The sequence below is a fragment of the Zonotrichia albicollis genome, chromosome 36 (assembly GCF_047830755.1).
Source record: "Zonotrichia albicollis isolate bZonAlb1 chromosome 36, bZonAlb1.hap1, whole genome shotgun sequence".
NCBI lineage: Eukaryota > Metazoa > Chordata > Aves > Passeriformes > Passerellidae > Zonotrichia > Zonotrichia albicollis.
This window is the reverse complement of record NC_133854.1, coordinates 317,729-328,884: the sequence shown is the minus strand read 5'-3', so window position 1 is coordinate 328,884 and position 11,156 is coordinate 317,729. Positions and strand designations below refer to the sequence as shown.

The 11,156-nt window shown below is 54.5% G+C and overlaps 1 protein-coding gene across 1 annotated transcript; it reads right to left on the bottom strand.

The window, feature by feature from the left end:
- Positions 1-647: 647 nt before the first annotated feature.
- LOC141726524 (AP-1 complex subunit sigma-1A) lies at positions 648-10,775 on the bottom strand. The gene is made up of 5 exons (XM_074531446.1): positions 10,557-10,775; positions 8,773-8,951; positions 7,024-7,132; positions 5,542-5,679; positions 648-1,194 (listed from the first exon to the last, which is right to left on the bottom strand). The coding sequence occupies exons 1-5, from the start codon at positions 10,758-10,760 to the stop codon at positions 1,147-1,149; spliced, it is 678 nt and encodes a 225-aa protein (XP_074387547.1). The 5' UTR covers positions 10,761-10,775; the 3' UTR covers positions 648-1,146.
- Positions 10,776-11,156: the final 381 nt, after the last annotated feature.

The window sequence follows — 11,156 nt, the reverse complement described above, 5'->3', positions numbered from 1 at the left end:
CCCCAAGGGCAAATTGGGATCCCCCAGGGGTAAAACTGCCCCAAAAAGGGGTCAAAACAACCCAAAAAAGGGAATAAATGACCCAAAAAAAAGAGATTTAATGACACCAAAAATGGAATAAATTACCCCCAAAAGAGCATAAATTACCCCCCAAAACAGAATGACCCCAAAAAAGAGAATAAAGGACCCTAAAAAGAGAATGAATGACCCCAAAAAGGGAAAAATGACCCCCAAAAGGGGTAAAATACCCTAAAATGGGGTAAAATAACCCCAAAAAAGGGTAAAATAACCCCAAAAAATTATAAAATGACCCCAAAAAAAAAAAACCCAAAAAGAAAGAACCCAGAAAAGGATAGAATAACCCCAAAAAGGAGCAAAACAACTCCTAAAACGTGGTAAAATAAGCCCAAAAAGTGCTAAAAAAACCCCCCAAAAGATAAAATAACCCCAAAAAATATGGAATAACCCCCAAAAAAATCTGAAATAACCCCAAAAAAATTCTGAACAACCCCAAAAAATTATAAAATAACCCCAAAAATCTATAAAATATTTATAAAATAACCCCAAAAATCTATAAAATAACCCAGAAAAGGATAAAATAACCCCCAAAATCCCATTTGAACTCCCCCCAAATCACCAAGCTCCGCTCGAGTCTCCACAGATTTTATTCCAAATTTTTTCCTTTTTGTTTTTGGGGCTGGGGGCTCCGTGGTCCCATAATTGATGGGGGAGGGGGGGTCCCTAAAAATTTGGGGGGGTTCCCCAAGAAATTTTAGGGGAGGGGTCCCAAAATAATTTTGGGGGAAATCCCCAAAAAATTTGGGTTGGGGGGGGGAAACCTTTAAATGAACCCCCCTCCCCAAAATAAACAGGAATTTGTGGGAAATTTTGGGGGGTGGGGACCCCGAAATTGGGGACCCCCCCCACCCTAAAAAAATTGGGGAACCCACCCCAAAAAATTTGGGGACCCCAAAAATTAGGGCCCCCCCCATTATAGATATATTTACAATTTGGGGGGGCCATAAGGGGGTGTCCCCTTCTCCCACCCCCCCCAATTTTATTCCAGGCTGGGATTGGTCCCATGGGGGGGGGGGTCCCCAAAATTTGGGGAGGGGTCCCCAAAAATTTGGGGGGGCTCGGGGGGGGCTATGCCAGCCCCATTTCCTCCAGGACGCTCCGGGGGGATTCATCCTCCTGGGGGGGGGGAAAGGAAGGGGTTAAATTTGGGGGGGAACCCCAAAAGTTGAGGGGTTGGACCCCAAAATTTGGGGTTGTTGCACCCTAAAATTTGGGGGGAAAGAGGCCAAAATTTGGGGGGGGGTTTGATCCCAAAATTTGTGGGGAAAATCTCAAAATCTGGGGGGTTGGACCCTAAAATTTGGGGGAGTTGGACCCTAAAATTTGGGGGTGCTGCACCCTAAAATTTGGGGGGTAAGAGCACAAAATTTGAGGGGTAAGAGCCCAAAATTTGGGGGGGTTTGATCCCAAAATTTGGGGGGAAAGAGCCCAAAATCTGGGGGGAAAGGGGGGAGTGAACCCCAAAATTTGGGTGGGAAATGGGGTGACAGAACCCCAAAATTTGGGGGTTCAAGGGAGGAACACAACCCCAAAATTTGGACGGAAAAGGGGGAGTGAACCCCCAAATTTGGGGGGGTTGGACTTTAAAATTTGGGAGGATGGAACCCCAAAATCTGGGGGTAAAAGTCCCAGTTTGGGGGGTTCAGTCCCAGTTTGGGGGGGGTCCTGTCCCAGTTTGGGGGTTCAATCCCAGTTTGGGGGGGTTCAATCCCAGTTTGGGGGGGCTCAGTCCCAGTTTGGGGGTGTCAATCCCAGTTTGGGGGGGTCAATCCCAGTTTGGGGGGGTCCTGTCCCAGTTTGGGGGGTTCAATCCCAGTTTGGGGGGGTTCAGTCCCAGTTTGGGGGTTCAATCCCAGTTTGGGGGGGTTCATTCCCAGTTTGGGGGGTCAATCCCAGTTTGGGGGGGTCCTGTCCCAGTTTGGGGGGGTCCTGTCCCAGTTTGGGGGTTCAATCCCAGTTTGGGGGGTTCAATCCCAGTTTGGGGGGGTTCAATCCCAGTTTGGGGGGTTCAGTCCCAGTTTGGGGGGTTCAATCCCAGTTTGGGGGGTCAATCCCAGTTTGGGGGGGTCAATCCCAGTTTGGGGGGTTCAGTCCCAGTTTGGGGGGGTTCAATCCCAGTTTGGGGGGCTCTGTCCCAGTTTGGGGGGCTCTGTCCCAGTTTGGGGGGTTCAATCCCAGTTTGGGGGGGTTCAATCCCAGTTTGGGGGGTTCAGTCCCAGTTTGGGGGGCTCTGTCCCAGTTTGGGGGGTTCAATCCCAGTTTGGGGGGTTCAGTCCCAGTTTGGGGGGGTCCTGTCCCAGTTTGGGGGGTTCAGTCCCAGTTTGGGGGGGTTCAATCCCAGTTTGGGGGGGTCCTGTCCCAGTTTAGGGGGGTTCAATCCCAGTTTGGGGGGTTCAATCCCAGTTTGGGGGGGTTCAATCCCAGTTTGGGGGGGTCAGTCCCAGTTTGGGGGGTTCAATCCCAGTTTGGGGGGTTCAATTCCAGTTTGGGGGGGCCCTGTCCCAGTTTAGGGGGTTCAATCCCAGTTTGGGGTGGCCCTGTCCAAGTTTGGGGGGGTCCTGTCCCAGTTTGGGGGGGATCAGTCCCAGTTTGGGGGGGTCAATCCCAGTTTGGGGGGGTTCAGTCCCAGTTTGGGGGGGTCCTGTCCCAGTTTGGGGGGGTTCAATCCCAGTTTGGGGGGGTTCAGTCCCAGTTTGGGGGGGATCAGTCCCAGTTTGGGGGGGTCAATCCCAGTTTGGGGGGGCCCTGTCCAAGTTTGGGGGGGTCCTGTCCCAGTTTGGGGGGGATCAGTCCCAGTTTGGGGGGGTCAATCCCAATTTGGGGGGTTCAGTCCCAGTTTGGGGGGGGTTCAATCCCAGTTTGGGGGGGTTCAATCCCAGTTTGGGGGATTCAATCCCAGTTTGGGGGGTTCAATCCCAGTTTGGGGGGGTTCAATCCCAGTTTGGGGGGTTCAGTCCCAGTTTGGGGGGGTTCATTCCCAGTTTGGGGGGGTTCAATCCCAGTTTGGGGGGGTTCAGTCCCTGTTTGGGGGGTTCAATCCCAGTTTGGGGGGGTTCAGTCCCAGTTTGGGGGGGTTCAATCCCAGTTTGGGGGGGTTCAATCCCAGTTTGGGGGGGTCAATCCCAGTTTGGGGGGTTCAATCCCAGTTTGGGGGGGGGTTCAATCCCAGTTTGGGGGGGTTCAATCCCAGTTTGGGGGGGTTCAGTCCCAGTTTGGGGGGTCCTGTCCCAGTTTGGGGGGTTCAGTCCCAGTTTGGGGGGGTTCAATCCCAGTTTGGGGGGTTCAATCCCAGTTTGGGGGGGTTCAGTCCCAGTTTGGGGGGGTCAATCCCAGTTTGGGGGGTCCTGTCCCAGTTTGGGGGGGTTCAATCCCAGTTTGGGGGGGTTCAGTCCCAGTTTGGGGGGGGTTCAGTCCCAGTTTGGGGGGTTCAGTCCCAGTTTGGGGGGGTTCAATCCCAGTTTGGGGGGTCCTGTCCCAGTTTGGGGGGTTCAGTCCCAGTTTGGGGGGTTCAGTCCCAGTTTGGGGGGGTTCAATCCCAGTTTGGGGGGTCCTGTCCCAGTTTGGGGGGTTCAGTCCCAGTTTGGGGGGTTCAATCCCAGTTTGGGGGGGTCAATCCCAGTTTGGGGGGGTTCAATCCCAGTTTGGGGGGTTCATTCCCAGTTTGGGGGGGCCCTGTCCCAGTTTGGGGGGTTCAGTCCCAGTTTGGGGGGTTCAATCCCAGTTTGGGGTGGCCCTGTCCCAGTTTGGGGGGGCTCAATCCCAGTTTGGGGGGGTCAATCCCAGTTTGGGGGGGTTCAATCCCAGTTTGGGGGGTCCTGTCCCAGTTTGGGGGGTCCACACCCGCCTCCCCCTGGATTTTTGGGTGTCCCAATGGATTTTTTGGGATTTTTGGGTCTCCCATTCCATCCTGGCGGAGTTTTTGGGGATTTTTTTGGGGATTTCTTGGAGGATTTTTTTTGGGATTTTTTCAGATTTTTTGGGGGGACTTTTTGGGGTGATTTTTAGGGGGATTTTTTGGGATTTATTTTGGGATTTTTGGGGGATATCTTGGAGGATTTTTTCAGATTTTTTTGGGGGATTTTTTGGGATTTTTTTGGGGTATTTTTGGGGTGTCCCACCTCCTGCAGCAGGTCCGCCTGCTCGATGGCCTTGAGAACACTTTGGGATTTTTGGGGGATATTTTTGGGGGATTTTTTTGATTTTTTTGGGATTTATTTTGGGATTTTTTGGGGGATTTTTTGGGATATCTTGGAGGATTTTTTCAGATTTTTTGGGGGTTTTTTTGGGATTTTTGGGGTATTTTTGGGGTGTCCCACCTCCTGCAGCAGGTCCGCCTGCTCAATGGCCTTGAGGACGCTTCGGGATTTTTTGGGGGGATTTTTTTGGGGGGATTTTATTGGGGATTTCTTGGGGTATTTTTGGGGGAATTTTGAGATTATTTGGGGGGATTTTTTTTTTATTTTTGGGGGGATTTTTGGTGATTTTTAGTCATTTCTTTGGATTTTTTGGGGGGGATGTTTTGGAGATTGTTTTGTGGATTTTTTTGGGATTTTTGGGGGCATCTTTTGGGGATTTTGTTGGGATTTTTGGGGGGATCTTTTGTGATTTTTGGGGGATTTTTTTTTTGATTTTTGGGGATTTGTGGGATTTTTTTGGGGTGATTTTGGGGTATCCCACCTCCTGCAGCAGGTCCGCCTGCTCGATGGCCTTGAGGACACTTTGGGATTTTTGGGAGATTTTTTGGGGGATTTTTTGGGATTTATTTTGGGATTTTTTGGGGGGGATTTTTGGGGATTTTTTTTTTTTTGATTTTTTGAGATTTTTTTGGGATTTATTTTGGGATTTTTTGTAGGATTTTTTGGGGATATCTTGGAGGATTTTTTCAGATTATTTGGGGGGACTTTTTGGGGGTTTTTTGGGTATTTTTGGGGTATTTTTGGGGTGTCCCACCTCCTGCAGCAGGTCCGCCTGCTCGATGGCCTTGAGGACACTTTGGGATTTTTGGGGGATTTTTTGGGGGGATCTTTTTGGGATTTTTTTGGGGTGGATTTTTTGGGGTGTCCCCATGGGTTTTTGGGATTTCTGGTATTTTTGGGTTGTCCCCACCTCCTGCAGCAGGTCCGCCTGCTCGATGGCCTTGAGGACACTTTGGGATTTTTGGGGGATTTTTTGGGGGATTTTTTTGATTTTTTCGGGATTTCTTTTGGGATTTTTTGGGGGGGATTTTTTGGATATTTTTGGGTATTTTTGGGGGTATTTTTGGGGTGTCCCACCTCCTGCAGCAGGTCCGCCTGCTCGATGGCCTTGAGGACACTTTGGGATTTTTGGGGGATTTTTTGGGGGATTTTTTTGATTTTTCGGGATTTATTTTGGGATTTTTTGGGGGATTTTTTGGGGATATCTTGGAGGATTTTTTCAGATTTTTTGGGGGATTTTTTTGGGGTGATTTTGGGTTGTCCCCACCTCCTGCAGCAGGTCCGCCTGCTCGATGGCCTTGAGGACGCTTTTCTTGGACGTGTCCTGGATCTCGCCGCCCATCACGAACTCATCCAGGATGAAGTACGCCTTCTCGAAGTTGAAGATGATGTCCAGCTCACACACCTGCCCGGGACGGGGACATTGCGGTGGCCCTGGTGGCACCTGGAGAACTTTGGGGTGGCCCTGGTGGCCTTGAGGAGCTCCTGGAGAACTTTGGAGAGGCTTTGAGGGACTCTTTGAGAACTTGGGGTGGCCCTGAGAGGCTCCTGGAGAACTTTGGGATGGCCCTGGTGGCATTTGGGGTCTTCTGGAGAACATTTGGGGTGGTCCTGAGGGACTTCTGGTGGCACTTGGGGTGGCCCTGGTGGCCTTGATGGGCTCCTGGAGAAGTTTGGGGTGGCCCTGGTGGCCTTGAGGGGCTCCTGGAGAACTTTGGGATGGCCCTGGTGGCCTTGAGGAGCTCCTGGAGAACTTTGGGGTGGCCCTGGTGGCCGTGAGGAGCTCCTGGAGAACTTTGGAGAGGCTTTGAGGGACTCTTTGAGAACTTGGGGTGGCCCTGGTGGCACCTGGAGAACTTTGGGGTGGCCCTGGTGGCCCTTGGGGGCTCCTGGAGAACTTTGGGGTGGCCCTGGTGGCACTTGGGGGCTCCTGGAGAAGTTTGGGGTGGCCCTGGTGGCATTTGGGATCTTCTGGAGAACTTTGGGGTGGTCCTGAGGGACTTCTGGTAGCACTTGGGGTGGCCTTGGTGGCCTTGAGGAGCTCCTGGAGAACTTTAGGGTGGCCCTGGTGGCCTCAAGAGGCTCCTGGTGGCACCTGGGGTCTCCTGGAGAGCTTTGGGGTCACCCTGGTGGCATTTGGGGGCTCCTGGAGAACTTTGGGGTGGCCCTGGTGGCCTTGAGTGGCTTTTGGTGGCCTTGACGGGCTCCTAGAGAACTTTGAGGTGGCCCTGGTGTCCCTGAGATGTTTCTGATGTCCTTGAGATGTTTCTGGTGACCCCAGGATGTCCCCACGGTGTCCCTGATGACCCCTGAGGTGACCCTGATGACCCTGGGATGTCCCTGATGATCCTGAGATGTTTATGATGACCCTGAGGTGCCCTTGATGTCCCCAAGATGACCCTGAGGTGTCCCTGGTGTCCCCACGATGTCCCTGAGGTGCCCTTGATGTCCCCAAGATGTCCCTGAGATGTCCCTGATGACCCTGGGATGTCCCTGGTGTCCCCAGAATGTCCCTGAGATGTTTCTGATGTCCCCAGGATGTCCCTGAGGTGTCCCCAATGTCCTTGAGATGTTTCTGGTGACCCTGAGATGTTTCTGGTGTCCCCAGGATGTCCCTGAGATGTTTCTGGTGACCCCAAGATGTCCCTGATGACCCCAGGACGTCCCTGATGCCCCCAGGATGTCCCTGAGATGTTTCTGGTGACCCTGAGGTGTCCCCATGGTGTCCCCCGGCCGTGTCCCCACTCACGCTGCCGAAGTACTTGTCCAGCAGCTCCACGTAGCGGTGGATGAGCTCCAGCGTGATCAGCTCGTTGTCCTGGCCCTCGATGGCGCAGCAGAAGTACAGGCTGGCGTACCTGGGGGACATCGTGGAGGTGGGGATGTCCCCATGGCCACCAGAACCCAACCATGGAGGAGGGGATGTCCCCATGGCCACCAGAACCCACCGTGGAGGAGGGGATGTCCCCATGGCCACCAGAACCCACCGTGGTCAACCCATCATGGTCCTCATGGCCACCAGAACCCACCATGGAGGTGGAGATGTCCTCATGGCCACTGGAACCCACCATGGAGGTGGGGATGTCCCCATGGCCACCAGAACCCACCATGAAGGTCCCCATGGCCACCAGAACCCACCATGGTCAACCCATCATGGTCCCCAAGGCCACCAGAACCCAACCATGGAGGTGGGGATGTCCCCATGGCCACCAGAACCCACCGTGGTCAACCCATCATGGTCCCCATGGCCACTAGAACCCACCATGAAGGTCCCCATGGCCACCAGAACCCAACCATGGAGGTGGAGATGTTCCCATGGCCACCAGAACCCAACCATGGAGGTGGGGACGTCCCCAAGGCCACCAGAACCCACCAGGGAGTCCCCATGGCCACCAGAACCCACCATGGAGTCCCCATGGCCACCAGAACCCACCATGGAGGTCCCCATGGCCACCAGAACCCAACCATGGAGGTGGGAATGTCCCCATGGCCACCAGAACCCACCATGGTCAACCCATCATGGTCCTCATGGCCACCAGAACCCAACCATGGAGGTGGGGATGTCCCCATGACCACCAGAACCCAACCATGGAGTCCCCATGGCCACCAGAACCCACCATGGTCAACCCATCATGGTCCTCATGGCCACCAGAACCCAACCAGGGAGGTGGGGATGTCCTCATGGCCACCAGAACCCAACCATGGAGTCCCCATGGCCACCAGAACCCACCGGAGCATGGGGATGTGGCCCTGAGGAGGTCCCATCATGGTCAGTCCAACCAATCATGGTTGGATGCAATCATGGTCGATGCAACCATGGTCAACCCATCACGACCAACTCCTGAAGATCATCCCATAATGGCCAACCCAACCATGGTCAACTCATCATGGTCAACTCAGGAAGGTCAATCTATCATGGTCAACCAACCATGGTCAACTCAACCATGATCAACCCATGATGGTCAACCCAACAATGGTCAATTTATCCATGATCAACCCAACCATGGTCAACCCAACCACGGTCAACTCATCATGGTCAACTCAGGAAGGTCAATCTATCATGGTCAACCCAACCATGGTCAACTTCTGAAGATCAACCCATGATGGTCAACCCAACCACGGCCAACCCAATGATGATCAACCCATCATGGTCAACCCAATGATGGTCAACTTACCATCATGGTCAAGCTAATCATGGTCAACCCATCACGACCAACTCCTGAAGACCACCCCATCATGGCCAACCCAACCACGGCCAACCCAACCATTATCAACCCAACCATGGCCAACTCAATCATGATAACCCATCATGACCAACTCCTGAAGACCACCCCATCATGGCCAACCCAACCATGGCCAACCCCTCCGTTTCCAGCTCAGAAATTCCCATTTTTCGCCGCGAATCCCCGTTTTTTTTTCCATTTCCCCTCAACTTTTCCCTTTTTTTTAACCACCAAACCCCGTTTTTTTTCCCCACTTTTTTTTGGGTTTTTTGTACCTCTTGTAGACCACCTTGAGGTCCCTCCACTCGAGGAAGCTGCACATCTTGGGCTTCCTGGCCAGCACCACCTGCATCAGCTCCCGCACCATCTTCTTCTTGTCCTTGTCGGCCGTGGCCAGGTACCACTTCTGCAGCCTCAGTTTCCCTTGGCGGCTGAACAGCAGCATGAACCGCATCTGGGGGGGCTGGGGGGTCACTGGGGGGCACTGGGATAGACTGGGATAGACTGGGAGGGGGTTTGGGGAGGATTTGGGGGGATTTTGGGGAGATTTGGGGAGATTTGGGGTCACTGGGGGGCACTGGGATAGACTGGGATAGACTGGGAGGGGGTTTGGGGGGATTTGGGGGGATTTTGGGTGGTTTTAGGGAGTTCTGGGGGGATTTGGGGTCACTGGGAGGGAATGGGAGCAACTGGGATATACTGGGAGGGACTGGGAGGGAACTGGGAGGGGGTTTGGGGAAGCTTTGGGGGGGATTTTGGGTGGTTCTAGGGAGTTTTGGGGTGATTTGAGGTCACTGGGAGGGACTGGGATATACTGGGAGGGACTGGGATATACTGGGATAGACTGGGATATACTGGGATATACTGGGAGGGGGTTTGGGGAAGTTTGTTAGGGAGTTTTGGGGGAATTTGGGGTCACTGGGAGGGACTGGGAGGGAACTGGGAGGGGGTTTGGGGAAGTTTTGGGGGGGATTTTGGATGGTTTTAGGGAGTTTTGGGGAGATTTGGGGTCACTGGGAGGGACTGGGAGGGAACTGGGAGCAACTGGGAGGGGGTTTGGGGGGGATTTGGGGAGTTTTGGGGAGATTTGAGGTCACTGGGGGGCACTGGGATAGACTGGGATATACTGGGAGGGGATTTGGGGAAGTTTTGGGGGGGATTTTGGGTGGTTTTAGGGAGTTTTGGGGGGATTTGGGGTCACTGGGAGGGAACTGGGATAAACTGGGATGGACTGGGAGCAACTGGAAGGGGGTTTGGGGGGGATTTTGGGTGGTTTTAGGGAGTTTTGGGGTCACTGGGAGGGAGGGGGAGCAACTGGGATATACTGGGAGGGACTGGGAAGGACTGGGAGGGGGTTTGGGGGGATTTTGGGGGGATTTGAGGTGGTTTTAGGGAGTTTTGGGGGGATTTGGGGTCACTGGGAGGGACTGGGAGCTACTGGGAGGGACTTTGGGGCAATTTTGAGGAGTTTAGCGGGGATTTGGGGCTTTATTTTTGAGTTTTTTGAGAGGGATTTGGGGGAGTTTGGGGTCACTGGAGCACCTGGAAGGGACTGGGATGGAATTTGGGGGAGTCTTGGGTTATTTGGGGGGATTTGGGATCCAGGGATGGATTTTGGAGCAATTTGGGATCCGGACATGGATTTTGGGAGGATTTGGGGTCCAGGGATGGATTTTGGGAGGATTTTGGAGGGATTTGGGGTTGGGGGAAGGATTTTGAGGAGATTACAGGAGATTTTGGGGTTGGGGGATGGATTTTGGGGGGGATTTGGGGTCCGGGGATGGATTTTGGGGGGATTTGGGGTCCGGGGATGGATTTTGGGGCGATTTCGAAAGATTTTGGTGTTGAGGGAGGGGGGAGGGGCGAGGTCACGTGGGACCGAACCCCGGGAAAAATCCCCGTCCCCTCCCCCCCCCACCCAGTGAGAACCCAGGGGGTCACATGCCCAAAGGTCAAAGGTCACCCCACCGAGGTCACCACCCCCCAACCCTCCCCTCCCACGTGACCACCCCTCCCCAACCACGTGACCGCCCCCCCATCCCCTCCCCCCCTCGCTCACCATCGCGCCGTGTCCCGTGAGGGGGAGGGGCCGCGGCCGAAGCCGGGACCGGGGGCTCGGGGAGGGGTCGGGGAGGGGCCGGGGGGGTCCGGGAGGGGGTCCCGGGGGGGTCCCGGGGGTCGGGGGGGGTCGGACGGGGCCGTTCCGCGCCTCCGGCACCGCCGCGCCGGGCCCGCCGCTTCCGGGTGTGACGTCACCGCGCATGCGCCGGGCCGCGGCGTGTCGCCATGGTAACCGCCAAAGGGGCGTGGTTTAGGGAGCGGTTTCGCGCTGATAGGGCGGGGGGTTTCTACAGCAACGGGGAGTGGGCGGGGTTTGTCGCCATGGTAACCGCGGCGAGCTTCCCGCCACAGGGCGGGTGTTACCGTGGTAACGGGGAAGGGGCGTGGCTTAAGGGGAAGGGGCGGGGCTGTTGCCGTGGCGGGTAACGGTTGCTATGGGGGTGTTGCTATGGTAACGACGGGGGGGATTTTGGGGGGGAAAAAGGAGAATTTGGGGTTCTGCGGTTGGACTGAAACAACCCCAGGGCAGGAGGGACCCCACGGCCGGGTCTGGGGTGATCACCAATAAATTCAATATATTTAATAAATTTATTTTATA